The 26,658-nt window shown below is 42.6% G+C and overlaps 1 protein-coding gene across 17 annotated transcripts in view; it reads left to right on the plus strand.

Annotated features, from left to right (window-relative positions):
• FOXP1 (forkhead box P1) overlaps positions 1 to 26,658 on the plus strand; it is a 581,289-nt gene that overhangs the window by 324,744 nt on the left and 229,887 nt on the right. For 13 of the 17 annotated variants that reach the window (XM_025984809.2, XM_025984867.2, XM_025984848.2 and 10 more), the window contains one exon: positions 25,698 to 25,891. In XM_025984809.2, coding sequence (XP_025840594.1) covers positions 25,709 to 25,891 — 183 coding nt within the window. In that variant the 5' untranslated portion in view covers positions 25,698 to 25,708. Of the gene's footprint in view, positions 1 to 16,026; positions 16,220 to 25,697; positions 25,892 to 26,658 lie in introns of those variants that run through there. The other 4 variants (XM_072720443.1, XM_072720449.1, XM_072720446.1 and 1 more) reach the window with 1 other exon arrangement.

The raw sequence follows: 26,658 nt of genomic DNA on the forward strand, positions 1-26,658 counted from the left end.
GGGCTCTGTTGCTCCTAGGAGAAAGACACCGTCTGGTTTTGGCCCCGTGGTCTTCAGGTAAACACGATTCGCATCCTGAGTCTTAGATCTGCATAGTGAGGGGACTCTGAGGAACCACGAGGATGATAAAAGCCATCTGCTGCTGGGGTGGCGACAGTGACATGCTCCCCGGGCGGCCCCAAAGGCAGCCTCCAAGAGGGCCTGGGTCCTGGCTCAGCGATGAGGAGGGGACTGCCGTGGGTCATGAGCCACCCGTGCGTCAGTGGAAGGCTGAGTAAGAGCATGAGAACCGCTGCCGCGCTGGAACCACACCGGCCTTCTCATGTGGTCCAGGGGGCCCCGGCACCGCCGATACCACGAAGACCAGAATGACTGTCCCCACCCACAGCCAAACCAGAAACGTCCTGCTCACCCTGCCCTGTCATCAGAGGGGACTGTCAGCTGCCGTCTGACATCCCGCGTGCTTTGGCTCCTACCCCAGTCTGACCAGCACAGCCGTGTACAGCCCCTCTTACTGGTTGGTGACAGCTCACTTAGCGCACACGCCCAGAGACTGAGAGTGGGCAAGGTGGTGAGAAGCACAGAGGGGCGGGGAGAGAGAGATGGAGAGAGAGAGAGAGAGAAGGAGGTGGGGGGACTGACTCACAGCGAGAGAAGAGGGAGCAGGGGAAAGATGTATGGAGGGAAAGAGGAAGAGAGGGAACCCCAGGAAGGAAAAGGGCACCCCAGGGGAGACCCTGACATCACCTACGCCTGGTAGAGGCCCTTGACCAAGTGCTCAGGTTTCTAAGGATGGCTGAGGCTAGGATGGGGCACGGAGGCTGGCAGGGATCTAGCCTGGGCCTGCTGAGCGAAGCCAAAAGCAGAAAGGCAGCACTCTAATGTCAGCATTATCCATCAGACTTAGAGCTGGAATCTGTACTTTGAAGGATCCGGCTTCGCCTACAAAAAAAAAAAAAAGATCCCGAGATTGTTACCAATTCAGACCTGGCAAGACAAAGTGAGACACCCAGGTTTCTAACCAGAGGGACTCTAGTTAGCTCGAGTAAATGGGAAGATTAAAATCAATGTAATTTAAACTTCGTCTCCCCAGAGGAGGCCGGCATCACAGGCTGCCAAAAAAGTGCCCATGCCCTTGATGTGTCAAGTAAAGTTACTTGTAAAAATAGGCACATTGACACAAAAGTTTTTTTCCTCCACCCCTATCTCCCCAGCAGGTTTTTTGAAACTTGGAATCATTCAGGTTTCATCTGTGAAACCCATCATTTGTTTCTAGAAGGTCACAGATTTTTATGAACCTCCTGGCTCACAAAGTATTGCCTAAATATCTGAAGACATGATTTTCCTTAGCCCACCCTGAGCTGCTGTGGTCAGCACCACTTTCTGTGTCCGGTCTTGCTCTGCATTGAAATCTTTTTCACATCCTCTTTCTGTAGATGGAATGGGGCTTCCGTACCCAACCCTGTGGTTCACAAGCTCTCTTCCAGCATTAGCGTTTGAAGAAGAAATCCAGAATGCTGAATAGGGGATGCAAGTGGGCAGAGAATTGGAAATGAGTAGTGAAAAAGAGCTAGCTACTCCTGGTAAAGAAAAATTCTTTACAGTAAAGGGAATGTTTAACAGACAAAATACCTTCCAAATATGCAAAGCTGTGTTTATCTCGGAGAATTCTACAGGGAACAGATCCGTAGCATTAGCAATTATGACTTAGCTCGGAAGTTCCCCCCTCACCACCACCCCGTAATGCTTATAAACATCAATATAGCTTAGAGCTTTATGTTAAACTGTTTTTCTCCTATTTCTTTTAAGAGTTATTTGTCTAACATGCTTTTATTATCCTAGATGATGTGATTTGGAAAGAAAGCATTAATTCTCATATCAGCTCTGTTGCTTTCCCAGTTGTTGAGAGAATTGAGCTGCAGTAGTAGTTTATGAAGTAAGCAGCATTAAATGGAGAGCTCATTGCTGATCAGACTGAGCCACTTCTGAACTGTGGCTATCCAGGCAAAGGGGATTGACAGCATTTTTGTGGCAAATGTATTGTCACCGCGTAGCAGGCAACAGAAATCAGGCACCTTCACACACTGCCACCTCCCAGCTCGTGGCTTTGTGTCATCTAAATTTTTGAGACACAAGGTGCCTTCACTCTTCACACCTTCACTCTTCACTCCATGTTGCTGGTTGAATCTGAGTTCAGTGGATGGTGTTTCCTTGGGTGATGATTTTGAAAGGTCGTGGCTGTTCAGTATAGATACTGTAAGTAACATATATTCTATCATCCTTCTTCCACTGATGTCTACGTGTCCATTCATTCATTCAAGAGGAGCCAACTGATGGACTGCAGTGTGCCACGTCCTGGCGGGTTTGGGCACCTATGGAGCTATTTCTAACTCTTAAACATTTTGCCTACATTATCATGTTAGAATAATGTCAAATATAACCTTGTCAAAACAACTAGGCTGTGGGGTGTCCTTGGCATACACTGTTCATGTGTGATTATTTTCTAATGAGCTTGATGATAAATTAGATGCTGGCAGCTCATGTGGGATCGCTGGGTGAGGGGATGCTTCTCCCATACAGTCATTGACTCATTTATTTAGCACGTGAGTACTGAACACCTACTGTGTGTCACTGTGTGAGGTGCCGGACCCTTCCCCTTTTACTTGCTGAGTGATTTTAGAAGCTCATCTAAACCTCACTGCTTTTTGTTTGTTTTACCCCGGTACTTCGCACCCTTCTTTTGCTCGTAGTCTTCCCATTACTTGAATTGATTGTACTTTATCTTCTCCATCTTATGTGTACTTTTCTTCCCCAACCAGCATAGAATCAATAACTAACCATTTCCGTAGCACGCTTTCTCCTGTCTTTCTTTCCCATATCCTCTCTTCCTCCACCGCTTTGGCCTTGGCAACTCTATGGCATTCCCTGCTCTTTGAAAGCTAATGCATACCACTGGCAGTGCTCTCAGAACCATGCCTCATAGGCAGCTCTGCATTCTGGACTCAACAAAGCAAGTCGTCATGGGTTCATTAACCCCAGTGTTTATGCTTTCAGATTTCTCTCATTCACTGCACCGACTATACACTATGCTTGAGCCTCTGCTACACCTACGTTCGATCTCAGAAGATGATTTAATTCCTCTTTTACTATTAAAGATGGTGGTCATATGACTCGTGAAACTTTCCTTCTCTAGACTCAGAATTTGCAGCATTTTTTCCTCTTTGATCATCTCTTTAGTCTGCAAAATGAAGGAATTCTCAGTTTATTGAGCAGCTGCCATATTGGAGCTGGAGGTGTGATTGATTGTTCATGCCTACACTCTGCATCCTTCCATTGCTCATGATCTCAGTCATTCATTCAGCAAGATTCTGGATAGTAAGTATCCAGTACTATTAGGCTTTGGTGAAGAAGTGACAGGATATTCTTGACCTAATGGGAAGAGATGTTTAGTCATAATCATAATGAAAATGTGCCTGATCTTTAGCCAACATGAAAATAAAGTTCACCTGGAGACTTGGGAAGAAGTGTATCTCCTCTCTAAAAATAACATTTGAGCTGGGTTTCAAAGTATTCGTAGGAGTTTATTGACCAAAATAGTAGAAAAGTGGCTTCCAGCTGGAAGATAACAATGTATGTAAAAATATGGAAGAGCAAAGCATGTTTGGAAAACAGCAAGTAACTGGGAGTAGTGCTGGGTTAGTGGAGGAGGCTAGCAGGAGAAAAGTCTGGGAAGTTACAAAGGACCTGTTACTCCAAGCAAAGAAATTAAGATTAGCCTCTGAGAAGAGGGTAGTTTTGGAGGTTTGCAAGCTGGGGAGTGACCTGATCAGATTGGCTTTTGTTTTGAAATCATATGTATGGTAGTAGCAGAAGGTCACTGGGTATTATAGGTGAGAGATGATGGTAGCTGGATGGCCATGGGAATGAGGAAAAGAAATCTTAACACACAAGACTAAGAATTACCAGGTCCTTGTGATCAACTCTGTGTCAAAAGAGATGTCAGTGACTTTTTCTGATCAAGGAAAGTAGAAGTTTTGAGGATAGATCGTTTTGTTTTGGACATGTTGAATTTTAAGGAATCTACATAACTTTGAGTGGTGGAAATAACTAATAAAGAGAGAAGTAGCTGCCAGGGATCCAATCTGGAGTAATTAGGGAATCAGTGGAGATAAAGCAAATATACAGGGCATAGAAGAATCTTACAGAATACCAATACTGAATAGTTGGGTAGGGACAATGAGATTACACATCCCCTGGCCTGCCTGTTGTAAATTCTGCCTCCAGGGTTGTACCCCAGCCTTCTTACACTGGATCTGGGTGAAGCCCTTCGTTCTAATTGGCTTCAGAGCTTAGGTACCACTATCCTAGCCTGGAAAATTGAGAATCCACAGTATAGAGAGTTGAAAGTAGTAGATAAAAACTTGGAGACCAAACCCTTTCAAGATACTTAACTGAATCGAAGAAAGGGGTTGAAGGTTGGCAACAGAAGAGCAGACAGTTACCCTGGAAATGATTATTCAGGGTCCAAGTACCTTGAATATATGTAGAGGCTAAAGTGAGGGAGCCAGTAGAGAGGGGGGGTTGATGTTGGTGAGATGGTAGTTGATGGATGAGGGCACAGGTTTAAGAGTTAAGGTAGAAGGTGAACACCCTCTTAATCTCAGAAGGAAAAGAGAAAAGGGTAGAAGGATGAAGATACTTGATGTTGGGTGGGGGAATTCCCTCTTGCCTTCTCTGTCATCTTATCGAACTCAAGCTCTCTAAACCACTTGAAACCACCAACCACTCCTTCCTTCTTGAAACTCCCTTCTACCTTCTATGTCACTCTCAAGGGCTATAGCCCTGACTGCGCCTCTGTAGTGTAATGGACAGAGATTGGATGACTTTGATATTCAAATTCTTGTCCACTAGTTTTGTGTGTGTATGTCTGTTAATACTTTCATATCTTTTGGTGTTTCCTTCTTTAAAAATGGAGGTTATATGGACCCCACAAGGTAGTTGTGAAGACTAGAACTTGGTATTCAGTAAATGTCACTCTTCCTGTTTTCTAAATATAGGAATGGACTGTGATTTTTCCCAAGGACCCTCCCCACCCCCCTCAGTCTTACCCACTCCCTTTGAGCTGTAGCCTCTGTACTGATGGCTCCCCACCAGCCCGTGTTTTCACTTCTGCTTCTCTCCTGAGGACAACCTCTTCCCCTCACTTGGCTGTTCTCACAAGAGCATCATTATTCTCCCAATTACGTGGGCTAGAAATCTGAGAACCTTCATTGATGCTGGCTAAGCCCTTATAATCAACTCCCAGCTTATCAGTTCTATGGCACAGGATCTCATTCATTCATTCATTCATCTGGCATTGAATTATTTATCAAACTGCCTGGTACCCTGTTGGGTACAAAACATGATCCCTGGCTTACAGTTAAGCATTCAGAAAATTAGAATGCGGTGTGTACTGATTGCTATGCAAAAGTTTAGTACCAAACTTGATGAGACCCTATGGGAGAAGGCTTATTCACACTTGGTGGTGAAGGTAGTCTGGAAAAGCTTCTTAGCTTCAGCTGAATTTTGAGATTCAATAGGATTTAGCTTCTTAAAGATTCATGGCAGACATACAGAGGTAGAAGGAGCCTGTGGCTACAGGTACAGAGGCATTAGAGTCAGTTGTTGAGTTGGCCACAGTTTAGACAAGGAAGCGGAGGCAAGATGGAGGGCCCTGGTATAGCGGGTCATGAAGAGCTATATGCCTGGGCCAGTGCTGTGCAATACAAGTAAAAGAGCCATATAAGGATTTTAAGCTGTCTATTAGCCATGTTAAGAAAAGTGAAAAGAATCTGGTATAAATTCTATAGTACTTTATTTAATCCAATTTATCCAAAATATCATTTCAGCATGTAATCAGTATTAAAAATTTATGGAAGATACATTTTTTACATTCTTCTCTTGCATACTGCGTCTGAAAAATCATCTCAATTTGGATGTTAAAATTTCATCAGAAATACTTGGTCTGTATTTAAATTGCATAAAACTCATAGTTGAATAAATAGATTAGTGGATTCACATACCCAAGTTGTTCAACACATACTTAAAAGTTTTCCAGTAGCCTAACCGAGTACGGTATTTTTTAAATTTGAATTTAAGGTAATTTGCATTAAAATTGCCCATGTATTAAAAATCTAGTTCTCCTGTCATGCTGGACACATTCTAAGTGTTGGATATGCCTCTTGTAGCTAGTGACTTTCATACTGGGTGGAACAGGCCTTCAGGTGTGGGACTCTACACTTGAGGCAGTAGGAAGTCATTGAAGCAAGAGAGGTGACAGTATCAGACATGCTGTGGTGTGGCCAGCCTAGAAGATGCGTTAATTCACATTCCGAGTTACAAAGTGATGGGAGCATACTCCAAAGCAGCGGCTTGGAGAAGCAGATATTACTTACATAGAAGGGACAATGATGGGGATTGTTAAATTGAGAAATCAGAGAGAAGGAAGGCTGTCCGATAATTCTTGATTTGGAATATGCCCCCTTTCCTGAAAACCCCCAGCTTGGGTTTGGATGGAGGAAGAAGTAGGTGATCTCAGTTTGAGACAAGGTCGAGGTGTTTTTAGGACATCAAGGTAGAAATGTCCAGAAAGTTGTGGGAGTAGTGTCTGCAATTCTGGAAAGTTATTTTGGTTGGCGAAAATGATCCCAGAGTCCTGGCAGACATGAGGTGAAGCCATGGGAAAGATAAGGTCTTCCAGGGATGTTGCTTTAGAGCAGGGGTCAGCAAACAACTGCCCTGGGGGCCAAATCCAGCTGCCACCTGTCTGGTAAATAAAGTCTTATTGGAACTCAGCCATACTCATTTGTTCATGTATTGTTTCTGGCTACATTTGTACTCCAGCAGAACTGCTGCTCTAAGTAGTTGGGACAGAGACCTTGTGGTCTACAGAGCCACGAACAGTGGCTTTCTGACCCTTTGCAGAGAAAGTTTGCCAACCCTTGCTTCCAGTAGAGGAGCACTGAGGATGGAACTTGAGGCAAGGTGAAACATTTAAGAATGAGCAGAGGAAGTTAAAGCTCATTAAAAAGTGAGAAGGAGCCACCAGATGTGTAGGCAGAGAACCACTCCGAGCAGGGAAACCTGGAGGCAGAGGGAAGAGAATTTTTTTTCGAGAGAGAGACAATATGAATGACAGTGTCATGTGTTGTGAGAGGTCAAGTGAGGTAAGGATTGAAGAGTGTCAATAGAATTGAGCAGCTCCAAGCTCATTAGCAATTGTGGTAGGAATATTTTTAGCGGAGAGGTGGGGCAGAAGCCAGCTCTCAGTGGGCTGAGGAACCAGTGGGAGGCAGGAAGTGGAGACAGTGAGCTATAGTTCTTTCTATCAGTTCCATCAGCTGGTGGTGGAAGGAAGGAGAGAGCAGGAGGGAGCTGACAGATGCTCGGGGTTGAGGAGGGTTGTTTTCAGGTGGGCAAGCACACCTGACAGAGGCCCAGCTGAGAGGGACCACTGGGAGAGGAAGTCTTGGATGGAGATGGAGCAGGTGCTCAAGAGGCAGCAGGAGGTGGGTGCGAGGTCCAGATTTCATTTAATTCCTGCCCTTACCACCTCTGTCAGCCCGGGATTCAAACTCAGTAATTGGTCCCTCAGTCTCCCTCCTTGAGCTCCATCTTGGGCTCTTGTATCTGCATCCTAGAAGGCTGGCCTTCCCCAGCCCTACCTGCTTCCTGCTCAGTTAAGGTTCCGCCTCCACTCTGCATTTTCAGACTTAGCCACTTCCCTTTGCAGGCCACTCCCATCCTCTTTGTTTGGAGCACACCCTGCCTCCGCCCCCTCTCTGCCCTCCTCATGCCTAAACTTCTTCAAATACTGTACTCCATTCAGATGTCAGGGTGTCACCTGAGTCTTGCCTAACCTGACCCATAATAGGTGCTCAGTTCAGTAGTATTTATGAAGTAGAAATGCAAGCAAAAAAATCCCAAGTCATTAAAATTTTAAGGCACATTATAAATTTATTATTGAACAAGAAATAGGACTCATTGCTTTGATCCCATAATAAAAACAGTACAGATCCACATAGAACATTTTTCTCAACCATGACTCTGTTGGCCCACGGGACTGGGTGAACTTTGTTGTGGGAGCTGTCTCGTGCATTGTAGGAGGTTTAGCAGCGTCTCTGGCTTCCCAGTAGTTCCTCTTCCCTCGGCTTCTGGCAACTATGGTGTCTCCAGGTATTCCAAAAGTCCTCTAAGGGATATCCTTTTCCCTCCTACTTCACATTTTTTAGTAGTTGGATACAAGGGAAATTATCCTAAAGATATATCTTTTTTATTTAAATTCTTATTTATTTTTATTTAAATTCTTATTTAGTTAACATATAATGTATAATTCATTTCAAGGGCAGAATTCAGTGATTCACCAGTTGCATGTAACCCCTTGTGGTCATTACATCAAGTGCCCTCCTTAATCTCCATCACCCAGTTACCACATCCCCCCCCCCACCCCTCTAGCAACCCTCAGTTTGTACCCTGTAGTAAAGAGTCTTTTATGGTTTGCCTAAAGAAACATCTTATTCCAGGCAGGAATAAATGAAAACCACCCATTTTTGACCAGTAAGCAAGCTACCAGTGGCTGTGTTCTATTCCATCTAACAATGCATCCAGTTATAAAAATTAAAACAAATGCTCTGATGTGTGAGCATTGTTTGGTTGTATCACTCAGCTACTGTTGTTAAGACCTTAAGGTCTTAACACGAACCACGTTTCCCATGCACATACTTCTCTTTTTCAAATTAGCTGTTGCTTTCTATTCTTTGATCAGGGGCATTCTGATACAAATGAGATCAGAAATCTCCCATCACAAATATCCACCTGTTGGAAGAAAGCCAGCTTCTTGAAAAGGACCCTATAACTTGTACAAACATGGAGAGCTGTGACATCGTATTTCAGATTTTTATTTAAAGTTCGTGAATTCGTGGGAAATAAGCAAGGGAAAGACCTGATGGACTTTGCAGGGTTGTATTAAGGAACACTTGAACACACCCAGCTGTAATGTTATGAAAGCTTCCTACTTAATGTGGTAGACTCAAGTCACTGCTCCTGGGGCGGGCATCCTCAGTGATGTGGGTTTGGTTATGGGCATTCTTTGATTCCTGTTCAGTCCAGTTTTCCCACTGTATAGACGTGCGCTAAGTGCACTATCAATTAACTACTGGTGTCCACAGTAGAACGTACAGGTTGCTCATCCTCCCTGCAATTATTAGCATGTACTTTCTCGACTTTAGCAAACTGCGTATACAAAGAAATGGTGCTGAAAAGCCAATTAAAGATTTGGTCTTTAGGTATCTAAAGGCTTTCAAATGATAATCAGAAGACTGCTTAGAACCAGACTGATTTGCAGTATCACCCTCTGTCCTGCTCTGCATTTTTCCTTTTAACTCCAACTTGGTTAACAAGAGTTAATTCTCAACAATAACCTGGAAATTTAATGTCATTTTCTAAGCTGTCATTAGAAGAAATGTTGACTTTATTGATGTCGTATTCCTCATAGAGCCAGGAAAAAGCAGGAAAATATGGTAAAAAATCACTTCACTGAGAACACGGTCCTACTTCAGGCTCATTTTATGATAGGGAGAAGAGTATTCTGCGCTTGGGAGTTTTTTAGTGGCTTCCCAAAGGTCTGGGTTTTATGGGCTACTCATAATCACTGTGATTTATTGAACACCTACTACATACAAGGCACTTTACATATATTAACTTTGTGTGCTCTCAGAGCACTGTGCATTTTTCATAGTAGCACTTACCACAGTTCTAATCTCCACTTATTTATATGACTAATTGATTACTGTGTGTCTTCCCCATAAGACAGTCACCTCCATGTTGATGGGTCTTCATCAGGTTTTGTTCCGCATTTTTCCCCTAACACTCAATACAGGGTCTGACACATGTTAGATACAAAATAAATATTGCTCAGAGGGATGAGTGAACCCAAATGCAGAATGGTATGATTTTAGGGAAGGAGAAATGGAAAGATAGAGTGGCTGGGTGGCTTGTTGAAACCCTCAAGTGGGCAGAGTGGGAAATCACGTTCATGTATGTCTGGTCTGGTATCTGCTCCCCTTCCCACCACACTTGCCTTCTCAAGCTTTAATGTGCTTCTGAATCACCTGGGGGGGAGGGGTTGTTATTAAATGGCAGATTCTCACTCAGGAGGTCTGAGATGAGCCTGAGAATTTGCATTTGTCATAAGCTCCCTGGTGACACCATGCTCCTCTCCATAGCACTATGCTCTGTCTGTACCATGGTTGCAGTGTAAAAGGTGGTAACTTCCTATCTATCGGAAGCATATGTGATTTCCTCTGGAAAGCCCTGCCAGAGTACTTGCTCTTGTACTGGTCTAAGGAAAGTGCCACTGGCATCCGCTCTTGGATGAATACATTGGCCTCATCTATCAGTTAGTTGGTTCTCCACGGGCTTGGAGAATCTTAACTCAGGTATTGATGACGCTGGTGGGCCCCAGTGTCCAGTACCCCCAGCCACTCAAATTTACCACAGAGATGCCAAGGAGTAGCAGCACCTTTGAAAGTTTCTTTGGGTGTTTAGTTGATGAATGAGTCCTCTTGAGAATCTGAGGTCGTCAGACATCAAGTGGTCCCACTATCAATTCTGTAGCCATCCAGTGGCCCCAGCACCCAGGGTGTGAAGGGAGGCTGCTGTCAATGACCTGCTGTTGGCACCCACTCTACCTCTTCTGAGCACCTCAGGCTCTCCCCTTCTTATGGGCATCTCTATAAGAGTTTCTTCCTAACTATCCTTTCTGGGTCAGTGTTCCCTTCTAGCTCTTGAGAAATAGGTACAGAAATCGCCCTTTTTACCACTCCAGAGCACGGGGTCCAAGGACTAGGTGGTTATTGTGACCATTTGACACCACACGGGGGAGCATATCTCTGTTAGAAGGGGCTTCTCTATCAGAGTTGTGATTACTTATCACCAAGCGGTTTGATACCCAGCCCCACCTATACTTTGTCACCAGCCTCTGGCTGTTTCAGTTTCTGAGTTGACCCTTGCTGACTATAGGATGAAACCTGCATTCTCATCTTCGGGCTGACTGAGTATTCTTTGCAACCATTCACACCATATCTATTCATAATCTTTGTGGCTGATTGGAGCCTACCTTCATTCATCATGGCACCATTTTTGTGTGTATGCAAGACTTGAAGATTTGTATATGTTGTGTTCTAATTGTACAGCCGTAAAAATTGAAGGGGCACTTTTAAAAAGATTTATTTTAGCTCTGTATTTTGAAAAACTCAAATACTCTTTCCTTTATAGTATTCAGCTGTGTTAAATGTTCATGAAGGGTGGTTTAATGAGATGAAGACTTACAAGTTAAGGGCATCATTATATTATTGAAATAATACTGAAAGTAAATTGGCAGATACCTGTAGTTTGTCCTGAAGTCACTTATTTGAAGAGCTTGCTTTAGTTCTCTTTGCATGGACAGAGAAGGCCCAGGAATTATAGATGATGAATAAGGAATATACCACTGATGGAATTTTCTTAAAGCACATGATGTGTTTTCACATCTTTTCTATCTTTTTACATTAGGCTTTCTCCCTTTCATTTAAATTCTTCATTTGTTTGGTAATGTTGTTTTGCTTTTAACTCTGTAAACGATATGCTGATGCCGTTGTATTAATCAGCCTCCCAAAGGTGATGATTAAAGCGTACAGATGTGGGAAGCCACAAATACAAAAGACAGCTTACATCTCACTTTTCTTTTATATATATAAATTATTCCCACTTTGTAATACCTTAGCATCATGGACATTGTTCCCATAAAAAATACTGTATTTTGTGAAATGATACAATTATGAGGCATTTCCCATTATGTAGACACCGTGTCTTTAAATTATAGCAATTTCTTAAGATTTTAAGGCAAAATGAGCTCTTAGAAGTGTGATTAATAGCAGGGAATGAGGCTAATGCTGGGTCGTCGGTGGCACTCCATTACAAAAAAAGGTTGGACTCATAAAAGCATCCATCTTTTTGACCAATAAAGCATTTGAGTGATATGCTTACAGTTTTTATCCTATAGTAGTTACTTGGTACTGAGTAAACTCTGAACTCATGTTCTAGAAAGGCAGCTATATGTAAGTGGCCCATGAACTGTTGTTCCTTGATGGTGTGAGAAAAGGCAGGCCTGTGAGGGAGGCTTATGTTGGAGCTGCCAGTCTGATTTTTACGCTGTCTTGTACAGGCTTAATACCCATGGCACAGGAGCCCCATGGCTTTGAGGGCCAAGAATAGAAAGTCTGGTCAGTTGATTATTTATTTCTCCACCAGCATGTGTGTACACAGGAGGCGCTGTGCCAGCGCTTACTGAAATGCATTCTTAGGAATATTATGCTCTGGAGTCAGGGATATAACCTGCTCCTCACAGGGGTCTCTTAAGTCTCACCTCTTGCCCAGTGCCCCAGTACATAAGCTTGTACCACTCACTGGTGTGTTGGAAGAGGATTTTTAGGTAGTTCATAAATCATTCACCAGTTCTCATTATTGCGATTTGATGTTGAAGCAATTCCATTTTCAGCCTGTTTTAATCCTTCCGATAAAGCCAAGGAGAAAGTTTCCATTTGGTACTAGTATGTCTTTAATCTCTCTCTTCCAGTTGTAAGCTCATTATTTAACAAAGAAAGAACATGGCTCCTGCTCAGAGCCTTTGTGGACAGCAGGATCTAGCTAGAATTTAATAACATTGGTTGGGTTGTATTACATTTATTATAAAGTCTTTCTCTTCTATAAAGGGATACACACTGGCTTTCCATTTGACGAAGTGATACAAAGTTTCCTCTGCAATAGATTTATATGTTTGTCAAAAGTGAATACATTTTAAAAATAGTGTTGGTGGAGGTATAGAGCTAGATGGCAGAAATCACGAAGGTGAAGGTAGAAATGAATGCCTGAGCGTGGAGAACCAGCTCAAGTGTCCACTCAGGTGCCATGAACCATTCTGAGAATCTCAGAACTTGAGAGATTTCCATCCCAGAGAGATGTGGAAAGAACAGGTCAGAGTCCTTGTCACTCTGGGGCCTACCCAGAGCTTCCTTGGGATTGTTCTCATCTTTTGAAATAGTTGATCAAACAGGTTAATTAAAAGATTTCTTGGCAAATGGGTTCTTTCACTTTAATTATTTTTATTTTATTTTGCAATTAAGGTTTATAGCGTGGGGTCTTTGGGGAACAAAATAAGTAACTGGGCACATGCATGTAAAACTGAAGCTGGGTTAGGGTTTTTACCACCCAACCGAGGCAGAGGAAAAAGGCACATTATTTATCCTGTTCTTGGTAAGGAATCAGTAGAACCACTTTGGAATATAAACACGTCCTCGTTTGGGTAGTGATCATGTGGCTAGGTTAGCTTGGCTCTCAAAACTCCCCAGCTCAGTTACGATTGGCCTTTGTCGAGAGAAATGGTTTCAACTCTTTGGATTACCTTGTAGAATTGTAAACTCTCTTTGTAATCCTTCCCTGGTACTCTAGTTCATGTAGCTTTAGGAAAAGAAAACAAAAATGGAAGGCCGGAGAAGTCCTGGAAAAGACTGGAAGTGCGGATAGTGTGGGTAATGAAGATGGGGAATACGGATGACGGGTCACAGCATTCTGCTTTTACTTCTTCATTTCTTTCTCCCCGCGAGTTTCACTAGAGCGTCAGATCAGGCACTTCACTTTTCTTTGTCTCCTGTTCATCTAGGCCACGTGCATATGCATGGCACCTGAGAGTGTTCAGTTTCCAAAGCATTTGAGGAGTCGTCTCACTGTTAGCCGTTGCTGTGGCCAAGTCTGCATCATCATTCCGAGGGGGGCAAGGCTGGCTTTCCCTCTCGAGGGCAGTGGAACAGCTCCAGTCCCAGGCAGCTTGTGAGAGCAAAACAGGAGCAGACCCAGGATCCTTTCTATGGGTCTATATGGTGGTAATAGGTCCACGGACCTGAGAAAGTCCCTCCTGCGAGGACACAGAGGGCTCACCAGACATTTGTTCTCCAGTCTTTTGATGAGGTTTTAGGGGTTGCATTGGTCTGGGGAAAGGAGACTGTCAGCAGTGATGGACTTGGGAAACAAACCACAGCATAACAAAACAGAAACACAAAAGAAAATCCTCTTGTTAGCTGTGATGTTAGGGTTGCAGAACAAAGATTAGATTATAGGAGGAGGGGATGAAAGCAAGAGCAGCTAGAGAAGGTGAAGAGGTTTAGAGTGGACTTGGTGGTGGGCATCGGTGATGGGTGAGGGGACCGCTAAAATTTTGTTAACATCTGTTAGACAGAGATGGAAGTTCCAGTAATCTGAAGGTTACTAATATACTTGCCACCATCCTCTGAGGTGTGTCTTTAGTTTTTTAGGTTTGTTTTTTTTTTTTTAATTTCATTTTCTCATTTTCAAATTTTGCCTTAGATATCCAGCAGGGTTCTACTGTACTTTGGACTAACATAAAACAGAATTTTAAAAAATTAATTAACTGATAATGAATGTAAGGTAGAAATTAGCAAACTGGTTTTCAGTATGTTTTGCTTATTAAATATAAAGTAATGGAGAGATACTGTTCACACGGATCACAATTAAATAGTGATATTAAACAATCTGAAAGGTAGATTAAAAATAATGCTTCCATTGCAAATTATACACCTAAATATAGTATCTGTGATAAAACATGATAGCTTTCTTATAATACACAGCAAACTGTTTTACATGTTCTTGTACATGAAGCACATTTTTGAAGATGAAACATTTATAACACTTCTGTTAGTGTAGACATTGAACTCACTCACTCTTCAAAGACCTCAGATTTATTCGATAATCCGACAAACTGACCTCCTGAGTGGCTCTCTGTAACATCAGTTGATTAATTTATTTATACTGTGTTTTTTAAGGGCATCATACCCGGATATAGTCTGATTTTTGCTGCGTACTTGAGAAACACATCTGTTTGCGTGTGGACCCAGTGCGCTTAAAGGTATCTTGGAACAAGAAACTCGAAGAGAAGGAACATGAGGGCTCTCCTTTTAGATAAAACATTCAAGATCCGAATCGGTGTCTGACCCATATATTTCATTGATAAAAGAAGATGAGCCCAGGAGATGAATGTATAGTTACTCAAGCATGAAAACATTCCAGTCTTTTAGAGCTGTGACCAAATCCAATCTTTAGTAGTTTAAACCATGTGGATGCTTTATTTTTATCTACAAGGCAGGAAGTAAAAAGGCGTTGACTGAGCTGTTTGCTTCATCTGGAGGTGACCTCTTTTTTCTTAAAGGGGGCCATCATTTTGTTATTTCCGAGCAACATTGCCAGCAAAGAGTTAACCGGATTTCACTTGATTTGCTCTGGCTTATATGATGATGAGTAATGCGAAGTTGGTAACAGCAAATTGTTGTTTATAAGCAAACATGGCATTGTGCAAACAGGCAGGCCTGGTCTCCAACTGGTTTGATTTCATGGTGGTCAGCAGCTGATCTGTGTAACATACAACCTTTCTGCCTCTCTAAATGTCAGAAGAATGACTGTTTGTTTATCTTGCCTTCTTTGCAGCTGTTTACTCTGTAATGCATTTACCTCGACCTTGATTCCGAAGAGTGGCCCCTTTCTCCTCCCTAGCCCTGTTTACATTAGTCCTGCCCCTGGTGTCACCTATGAAATCTGTTGATTATTCCACCTGGTTAATGTTAAATTGCTCTTGTAAGATGATGTGTTTGTTCATAAACACAAATGCTGGGCCCCTTGTTTACTGTACCCATGGCAGCAATCGTTATTAAACAAATATTGCTTTGTTTGCGGGGTGCGAGCAGCAGTTTATCCTGCAAGGTCTGTTTAAAAAAACACACACACATTTTAAAAAAAAGAAAACTTAAATACTAGAATTTTGATAAAGAAAGAAAAAAGGGGAACTTGTCCCTGGAATGTGGTTGAAACAGACTTAGGTTTGCTTTTCTTATCTTTTGCTTGGATGAAGGGGCTGGAGAGATTAGCAAGTTGTTTGGTTTTTCTAAGAGATTTCCTTAGTGTAATGATATCTATGCAGTTGTTTGCTTTTTTCAGAAGGGAGAGAGCTCTCCTGAAAGGCCACTAGCTTAGTAATAGAACATCAGATGGCTAGAAAACTCTTTGTGGAGCAAACAAGGACTTAGAAGGTGTAGGAGAAAAAGTCTAGTGCTATGAACAAGGCAGTCACCTTCGAAAGGTACAATCCTTGGATTTTGTATTATTGTGTGTGTTCATTGTGTGTTGTTGTGTGGGCTCCATAGGATCCTGTGTGTGATGGGTGTACTCGTTCAAGTTTGCAAAGGGAAGATTAACTTTGAGTTTAATGTATTGTGAACAAATTCTCGGTGATATAAAGAGACATCCTAACTGGGAAGAAATCATACAGTTGATATACATATGTTTTTACAAGCTGGTGTTTTAATTCTTACCTGATATTCTCACCTGTCTCATTTTAAAATGAGTTCTATGCGTTGTATCATTTCTAGTTAAGTAAAGGAGACATTGGGTCTCTTTGTTCAGCTTGATGTGTGTAACTCTTGTCCCATGGTCACTGAGAGTCACATTAGAGAAGACCAAACATTAGCCTGTCCTTTGTCAGTGTTTAGCAAACAACAGAGAAAACAGCTTACATCATCTTTGTTTTTTGTGTTTTTAATTATTGTTTGTTGCTGTTTCTGAATTTGTGTTGTGTTTCAATACTAGGCAGGGCCTGCTAGCATTTGCTGTAAATTACAAGGGTAAAATACAGACTGGGTTGAGGGTGGAGGCTAGGGGTAATGACCTTCAACAAATTGTGGTCTTTTATATCTAGAGAAAGCCTGTTAATCTGTCTGTAAGAGCAACTTTCTGGGGGGAAATACATATATGCATACTGAAGTTTTTGAAGGATAAAATTAAATAATTGTCCCTTTCACACAATGGAGAAGTGCAAGCACTGACTTCTGATGGCCTGCATTCACTAAGCTGCCGTGATGCTCTGAACATATTGTTCACTTTGGCCACTAGAGCGGTTAGGGGCTGCAGGCAAAAGGAGATAGGTGAAGTGTGTCATTTTGCACGCTAGCCACTAATTGATGTTAGGAACCTGGCCCCATGTATATGAAACTATATAATATATGGAAATGAAAAAAAAAAATTCCGACCTGGTTGTTGGTTACTTTATTCCACTAGGCTATTTGTGACAGTTCAGCTGTTTGAATGTTCAGACGATTCAAGTTTGGCAGGCCTTGTTAATTCTCAAACTTACACTCTGTTTTGTTCTGTAAAAATGCATTTTAATTAAGCTCCCTAGAACACCTGGCCCCATCATACCCTAAGCTGCAGAGGCTTCCTTGTGGCAAAGCAAACAGCCTAACACAGGATTGACAAAGCTCCTTTTTGGTCTCTGTTTAATTATTTGAGCTCGTCTGGATTAATATGCCAAGGGAGTGGGTTATGCATTCTCCTTTGTACTTCTGTTTCCTAGAGCAGCTCCTTTCTAACTTCCAAAGTTTGCACACAGTTGCTATGATTACAGCGCTTAAACTCTTATCCACTGGGAGGGAAGGAAAACAAGACCAACAGTGGCCGAAATTCTGAAAATATAGACATTTGTAACTTTTAAGGGGGTGGGTGTTTTTATCCATGCTTATTGATGACTTATGAAGACCATGGAAGGTTTTTTTTTTAAGACAGGCTGTTAGAGCAAGACACACACAATGCATCTGAACAACCGTCCTGCCTTGGTGTTGTAATTCAAGAATTCTTTATCTAAAAAAAAAAAAAAAAAAAGAATTCTTTTTCTTCGAAAATATAAAATTTCTGGTCTTTACTATGAAAGTCTGGTAGAGAAGGGAAATCATGTTTTTCTTAGGAACATTATTTTATTACCACCCTATTCCTCTAACTCTGTTGTGAGTCATGCATTACAGGGAAAATTAAACATCCTGCTCTCTACCTTTTTCCAGTCCAGCTGAATTGAATATTAACTGTTGACCATGGATTTTGTTAGAGCTTTTCATTGACTGAGTATCGTCAAATTTTCAATGATTGGGACAGTCCTACTTTCGTTATGACTTAAAACGATTTAATGGCTTACTTTAGTTTCTGAGTTTCAGAAATCCAAAATGACGAGTCCTTCCAAAGGAAGTGCAGGACATAGGGTATTTTAAAATTAGGAGCATCAAGGTGGTGGCCAGCACAAGCCCTTGAACTCATTTGATTGAGAAACTGGAGTTGGATTTTCCTGTCATTTAATCATTTAGCTAAGAATTCAGCAATTACGTATTAAGTTCCTACTACAGTAGTCCTTCGTATCCACGATTTTGCTTTCTGTGGATTCAGTTATCCGTGGTCTACTGGGGTTGAAAAGCAGATTATCCTCCTTCTGAGGTATTGTTAGAAGGCTGTGTCATAACGCCTAGGTCATTCACGTCACTTCAGCTCCTCACGTAGACATTTTATCATCTCACGTCATCACAAGAAGGAGAAGGGTGAGTACAGTACATTAAGATATTTTGGTGGAGGGAGAGAGACCACATTCACATAACTTTTAGTACACTATATTGTAATACTCTATTATTGTTTTTAATCTCTTACTGTCCCTAACTTATGAGTTAAATTTTATCATAGATATGTATGTATGTAGGATTTGGTATTATCTGCAATTTCAGGCATCCATTGGGGGTCTCAGAACGTATATGCAGGGTGTGCCTGAAAGTCAAGTTCAAAATAAAGGCTTTTTTTCCCAAAAAATTGTTATTAAAGAAATGGAGTTGGGAGAGGCCAGGAAGGGGATCATTTTACTCTGAATGCCTCTTTATCTGTTTACCTGATAAATAGAGAGTACTTCTAGTTTGATAAATACACACTAGTTCCTAGTTCTTTTTTTCCTCCTCCTTTAAACTATAAAGGTAAGAGAGCTACCATACATTCTACCAGTGAGCGTAATTATCCCCCTAGACTTCTCGCCGACTGAAGATTCCTTGCTTTGCTGAGCACCCGTAGCTGTCGGTTCCCCCTCTCTAGCTGTCTGAGATGCATCCAGGACGTCCTCGCCTGTACCCGTTCCTTTCCAGCCCCAAGTCCTGCATCTCCTGCAGCAGTAGCTTCTTGAGAATGGATGTACCACAGCTTTCCAAGAGAGGTGCTCCTAGAGCTGTTTCTTTCTCTGTTGAGAGGCCCAGCTCGACACTTGCCGTGATATCCTCAACCTCTGCTGACCTAAGATTTAGGAACATTCCAATTTTGCCCTTATCTCCCATATGGCTACATAAGCAGCCTCTTTGTGTGTGTGTGTGTGTGTGTGTGTGTGTGTGAACACATTTTTGACTATTTCATTGCTCCCGAACTTTTTCTTCCTAAGTGCTAAATGAAGTTCCAGATTTTTAAAGATAGATCTAGATATCTATAGTGCACGATAAAGTTGATAATACATAAATCATTTTTAACAACAGGTAATATGCATAATTTATAGTGTTACAGCGCTATCTTTTTGATATTTATGATGGATAATGCTCAGTTTTTGCCCTCATATTACTGCTTTAAATTATACCACAGGAAAATTAATGAGAAAGTAGATTTATGGGTTTCATTTGTTTGTCAATTCGGAAATTAATTGGGTGTTAATTTTAGCCGTCCCTCATCAGACCGGGACTTCAGTATGTGTGCATTACTTTGCATTCATTGTAGCTTACCTCCCATTTACTGTGGGTCACTAGCTTTGCATACATTAAAATAGCCCTCCGGCTCATTCCCTTGATTACTTTTTGAACTGCCATGCATTAGAAAATTTACGCCTTTCTGTTATAATTATGAAAATTTGGTATTGGAAGATGTTGCCTTCATAACACAGGCAGCACACTGACTTCTCTTCCCAAACTTGACCCATGGATGGTCTTTCCGTGAAATGGGACCCCTGCCATTGGATAGTGGATAGACAGACAGTCATGTCTGAAGAGTTCATTCACAACTTGTGGGAGTGATCTCAGATGTGAAAATAATCAGCTGGCATTATTTTGTTTCTCCTTTCAGTCTTCCTCCTCCCTTTCTTTTTCTTTGAGAGTATGCTACAAAATCGCCACTTAACAGTGATTCTGCATCTTGGGGCCACTTGGGGGCCTTCCATCCTGCCCTTTCTTCACCTGCTTCCTTAACCCCTCAGTTTCACTTGTAATCCCTCCGCCAGCCCTTCACCTTGTTGCTGCTCCAGGGCATCTTGCCAGGTGAAGGGTGAACACTTGCAAACCACGTGCCACCGGCTAGGAAATGCAAAATCTCCATTGTCAAAGCCAGACTTTCTTCAGGGATGCTTTCTGTTCTTGAGTCCCTATTTGGAATGGGAGGAGCTTCTGCTAGAAGATGGAAAGTAAGGGGCTGGGTTAGTGTCCTGCACCTCCCTGCTGTTTGCCTGCTGGCAGAGAAGAATCTCCTTAGCTGCACTTTGCTCCTTACAACTCCTTATGTGTATTATGTTGCCAGATAGACCTCTTGCACATTTAAAGGGAAACCGTTCATTTATCTGATGAGACCCAGAAGTAAATGCCTGCTTTATATCTTAATACACACAAGTTTTTCTTTCCTGTGTTGCATGAATGTGATCAGTGTGGACTTTGAATCATCAGGATGTGACATGAGTCCTTCTTTTAGAACTAGGGCTAGCCTGACTCCCACCTTTATTCTTGTCCTGTCTACAAACTCTGCACGGAGTCTGAGGACGAAGTAGTTCCAAAATACAGGAATTCACATAGTTTCTCCATTCTCAGAGTTGCTGTCTTCCTCCTTCCCTCCTTCTCATCCCTCTGTCTTCCCCTCCCACCTTTGCTCCTTCCCCTTGTCTGTCCCTCCCATCCCTACCTCCTTCCCCCTACCCCCTCCCTTTCTTCCCCCCCCCCCAACTCAAAATGCCTTCCATTTTCCTTCTTTCCTGGCAGTGGATGAACAATGAGAAAGAGGCTCTTCTCTTTGGGATGTAGGAGGACCGTGCCATCACCATCATCATTTTCCTACAAGTGATTTCACCATTAACTTCTCTTCTCTTCTCCCCCATAGAAGTAGAAATATATTTTACAAAACTATGTTTAGTTTAATTTACACATCCTTTCATGAACAGACCAAGTTCTTTAAGGGCATTTATTCTGCTTCATATAAATAATTGATCAGCCAAGTTAATTTACTTCTGCCTGACTTGGTCAACCTTAATTAACTGCCCTGGAATCAAGACTGAACTTTTTGTTAGCTTAAAATCTTTCACGAGCATGATAACAAGGGCTTTATTTTCCTTAAATTTTCAGCATCAACACTGTAACCAAGGAAATAATCATAATAATAAAGCATTGCTTTAATTTACTATAAATACATTGGCCTGGACGTTATGAATTTTCCAGAATACTTCCAGAGTATGCTCTGTTGGCAATGACAACAAATAAGCATGCTAAACTCAGTTCTTGTCCTTTTCTTCAAGTTCCTTCAGCACAAAAATCGATCTTTTGAAATCAGTAGCTCTGTCATGTTTCCAAGCAAGACAAGAAGTGGGCCATTTTGGCTTCTTTAAGCTTTCTGATATCCATGTGATTACAGCCTCAGCCTTTGCAAGGTTGTGTTGAATGGATCATATGTGACTTAAACAGGCTCAGTTCATTCAGAGAAGCCATGCAAGCAGCCAGAGGAAGACTTGTGTTTGTTTCTGAAGGGCTTGTTAGTGGGCACGGGTGGTCATGTCCTCCAGGTGCTATGCCTTCATATTCGAGCACTTTGGCTGATTGTGTATCATTTCTTGTTCTCGATTTGCCATGGAGCAAAGCAGTTCGGTGGTTATAAGGAGTCCCAGAGAGAAGTGGAGGTTATACAAACTGAGTGTCTATGACAAGCTCCCTCTAAGAAAAGAGGGTACAGTGTTGTTGGATGTCAGAAAACGTGCATGCCTCTTGTATACATTGACCTGCTTTCAGATGACTCTCAAATTGTAAAACTCAATAGAAAAAGACAGAGGTGTTTGTTAAAGAATGCTGACGCTTTTTGCCTTTTTGTTGTTGTTGTTTTGGTCCACCTGCCACCCTGATATTGTCTTTCCTGGAATTACTTAGTTTTCTTTTTCATTCATTTACTAATTCACCACCTTTCCCAGGGCTTTGCAAATGGGAAATTCTCTGTCATTCATTGAATGGACAAGTTCATGTCTGAAATGGAAAATGATTATGGCTGTATCTATCCTTAACCTACCACTGACCGTTAGTTTTCTTAACTGTAAAATGGGGATAAACTTCACCTGTCTCTTCTCCCTGATAGACTTGTTATGAGTTTGAAAAGTACCTCAGAGAGCCTTGTAGTTTGTGAAGTGTTGTACAGACATAAAGGCTTATTAAATGGCTTGGAACATTCCATAGAAAGAACCATTGCCAGCCCAGATATTGTTAGAAATGTTCTTAGACATCGACACTCCTAATTTTTCACATGTGCTTTTCAAAAAGCTGTTTTCTCCTGATTGGTGTGGGAGATTATGGGAAATTTTAAATCTTGCAACCTACATACTACTGTTAGCACTTGACTAATTAAGGACATCCTCAGACCAAAATAATCCTTTATGCAATTTCGGTCCCAATGCCTGCACTCTCACAGACCCGATTCGCAAGCCAAGCTGCTTGGCGTGATGCCTGCAAAACTTCTACTGGAGGACTTGGCAGTCTTCTTGGAACTGCGTAGAGCAAAACCTTCTCATCAAATTGTGGATTGGAGATTGTTCTTACTCCACCCACCACCACAGTGTCAAACCAAAGAAACAGAAGCAGGGCCAGTCTCTTAGGCACCTGTTCTGAGGTCAGGCATCCCAGTGGTCACAGGGTATGAAGGCAGCAATCTTTCCGATAGTTCTGGGGACAGGATATTTGGCTAAATATGCCCCATTCTCAGGGCAGGTATAGATTTCACGTGTAAGCCATGTTTTTGTCTTTTTTTGGGGGGGGGGTCCACTCACTGATATGAATAGGCTTTCCAGAAAGTTTTAAAAAAAGTTTCTGTTTTTTCTTTAGGTATGCTTGTGACATACTCTAAGAATTCAGTGAGTTTCCCTGTTAACTACTCTAGGACAACCATTCTCTCCCTTAAATACCTCAATGCTGTCTTTTCCTTCGTTTCTATACAAATGGGCATATTTGTGAAACAGAAACTGAAACATTGGGGGGAAAATCCCCTCAATTTCACAAATTAATTCCTTTTTTGGCAACAAACAAGTACTAGCACTGCCTGGTTCTTCTATCTTAGAGAAAGTTTTAGTTGTATTTTTGAAAGATTTTCTACTCTGCAGACCGTAAGGATATAAATGGGTTTAAAGGACCTTAATTACTGGAAAGTCTGATCTAAAGAGAATGAATCAGCTGTTGCATCTGAGTTTGTTTCCCACCTGTCAACAAAAAATGCCATTCTTAATCCCCTTCAGAATTGGATTAACTTTAAAAAATAAGTCTTCTGGGTTCCTAAAGTTTATACTCAAGTTGGATCATACAGTGCACTGAAAGGAAGTAAAGAAAGATGTGAATTTTTCTGCTTTTAATTTTCCATCGGGCTTTTGTGGAAGTCGGTAAAAAAGGGACTTAAACCAACTTCTAGCAAGAGGGCAGCCGCAGCTAAACATGTCCCAAGTGTTTCCATTTCCCCATTGTCCCATTATTTCACCGGGGGTGGGAGGTCAGGGGGTGGCAGTGGGGAGGGGAAGAAATCTGTAGCACTGGTTGTGCATGACTTTCCATGGAGCAAAAAATATTTGCGATACAAGATTTCAGCCCTTTTATCTGAGATGGTGGCTCACGTTAAAGTTTGAATATTCAGACATTCCTCAGCTTTGATATTCGAACCGTCAGGTCCTTCAGTGCTCATTGTTTTTCCTGTTCAAAGTCCTAGTCTATGAATTTGGAGTATGACCCTGCCATTTCATTGTTTGCTCCCCACTGCACCTCAGCTGTATGAAAACACGAGGTTAAGAACTTTGACATCAGACGGAACTTATTCAAATCCTGATTGCACCGTTAGTAGCTGTGATTTATACGAGGCCAATTAGAATGGTCCTCATGGAATCCTACTTTTCTCACCTGCATACTGGAGATACCAGTATGCAGTATACCAGTATAGACATTCAGAACTAAACTGGTATATGCACATTATGTATATATACATAAGTGACCTGCAGGAGGGCTGGGCACAGCACTGGTGATCCACAGATGGTACATTTGGTGTTATCTATCTTTGGTCATAATCAGATGCCTTTACTGAGAACTGAATTGCTCTATAGGAAAATGGTTTTGTCCCTAGAAAGTAGTTGGGCAGAACGTGAAATATTTACATGTACGTAGATGACATCCTCCATCTACTCATCATGCACTATACATACAGACATACATATATATATGTGTGTGTGTGTGTGTGTGTATATGTCATTGTATATGTGTCTTATTAGATATTTCGTACTTTGATGTTCAGACCTTTTCTTGGGTCGGCCTTGGCCAGATTTTTCTCCAAAATAAATATAAGATGTCCCAGACCCAGTCAGGCCTTAAACCAAACTCAAGGTTAATAATCCAGCATGAGAAACCCCTAACTTTGAATAGGATTTCTTTTTTTTTTTTTTAAAGATTTATTTATTTATGAGAGAGAGAGAGAGAGAGAGAGAGAGAGAGAGGCAGAGACACAGGAGGAGGGAGAAGCAGGCTCCATGCCGGAAGCCCGATATGGGACTTGATCCCGGGACTCCAGGATTGCACCCTGGGCCAAAGGCAGGCACTAAACCTCTGAGCCACGCAGGGATACCCTGAATAGGATTTCTTAGACAGGGACGCCTGGGTGGCTCAGCAGTTGAGCGTTTGTCTTTGGCCCAGGCCATGATCCCGGAGTCCTGGGACAGAGTCCTGCATTGGGTTCCCTGCGTGGAGCCTGCTTCTCCCTTTGCCTGTGTCTCTGCCTCTCTGTGGGTGTCTCTCATGAATAAATAAAATAAAAATCTTAAAAAAAAAAAAAAAAAAAAAGGATCTCTTAGGACAGGTTTAACCAGAGGCCAAAGATCAGAGTCTGAATTTATGTGGCTTCTGAAAAGTAGATATTTTTTTCCCTCTTTAAATGTGGCCTATCTTATTGGAATGGCCAGATTTGAAGATTTTCAGTACCTGAATGATTCTGAGGAGGATGAATCTTTAAATGCTCCTCGGTTTTTGACTGTAAGGGTTTTCAGCTCAAATTACCTCAGGGGCCCTCCCGGTGGTGTGTGTCATGTCTTGATAGAGTGGAGCCGGAGACTCTTTCTCTAGGAGTGTGACATCCCCACGCAGAGCCCATGCACACTAAAATTTAATGTCACACCTCATACGCTGTCCAGAACGACTTACTAGTTTTTGAGCACAACATCCAGATCCCATCACGGAAATTTAACCATAAATCCTGACTTCACCCGTAAGTATTTTCTTCCCAGGGGACAAAGCCTATTTATTCAAAGGGCCACCCCTACAGCCTGAAGCTGGACTGCCACCTCCGCCCTCAGACACCAAGGGACGGGACCCCTCACCCAGGGCCAAAGCGAGTGAACGAAAAGGACAACTGCTTACGGCCTTTGGCAGCATGGAAGGCAGGGCCCGTTCTCCTCCTGCACAACAACTGTTTCAACAGCTGCTTTTTTCTCTCTCCCCCGCTCCCTCCTGAAAATCCCTGTCTCTCAGGTTTTTGAGTCATGATGCAAGAATCTGGGACTGAGACAAAAAGTAACGGTTCAGCCATCCAGAACGGGTCGAGCGGCGGCAACCACTTGCTCCCGTGCGCCAGCCTTCGCGAAGGCCGGTCCAACGGGGAGACGCCGGCCGCGGACGCGGGGGCCGCCGAGCTCGCGCACGTGCAGCAGCAGCAGCAGCAGCAGGTACTGTGCCCACGGGGTGCTGGGGGAGGCCGAGGGGGGCGCCGGACCTTCCCCCACCGCCCTGCGAGTGTCTGGGCTCACCTGGCAGGCCGGCCCGGTGGCTGGCTTCAGAGACTAGTCCTCAAGCCCTTAGGGGTGGACAGTCCTAGAAGCCCCCTCCCACAACCCCCACTTTGGGGGGCAGTTGGTAAAGATGCGACTGAGTGCGCCCCTGGGCACCCGTCCCAGGCCCCCACCGTGGCAGGCTGAAGCTGAACTCTTTGGAATAAAATGAATCTTTGGAGAAATGGCTCCCGATACTTGAATCACAAAGTAGTGATAATACACAGGCTTGTGGGGCCTTGGGAAGAAAGACCCACAATAAGGGGTAAGGGATAAAAGGAATACGGGATGGAAGAGGGAGTAGTAGATGAATCAGGGGAACAGAAACAAACAGGCAGGAATGGGTATATAGCACGCAAAGCAACAGCAGCACACGGGGATAAGTGTAAGAAATGACCTCCCCTACCTGCTACCTGTAAGAACTTAGGGGTGTGGGCCACTGACCAATGTGCCTGATATACATATGGCAGCTGGTGTGCAGCTAGATCCTCTTAATGTTCTAAATGAGCTCTTATTGGTGGCTCCCCCAAATGCCTACAAACTGGGACATATTCATTCTCCTTACATTCTCTGTAGGCATGTCAGTGGGTGCCTGTGAGTGACTGATCAAATGTTTCCAAATGGTAAAGGTGACCCAGAAAATGGTGTGGTGTGGCCCAAGTGTT

This window comes from Vulpes vulpes, chromosome 9, assembly GCF_048418805.1.
Source record: "Vulpes vulpes isolate BD-2025 chromosome 9, VulVul3, whole genome shotgun sequence".
In the NCBI taxonomy this organism is placed as follows: Eukaryota; Metazoa; Chordata; class Mammalia; order Carnivora; family Canidae; genus Vulpes; species Vulpes vulpes.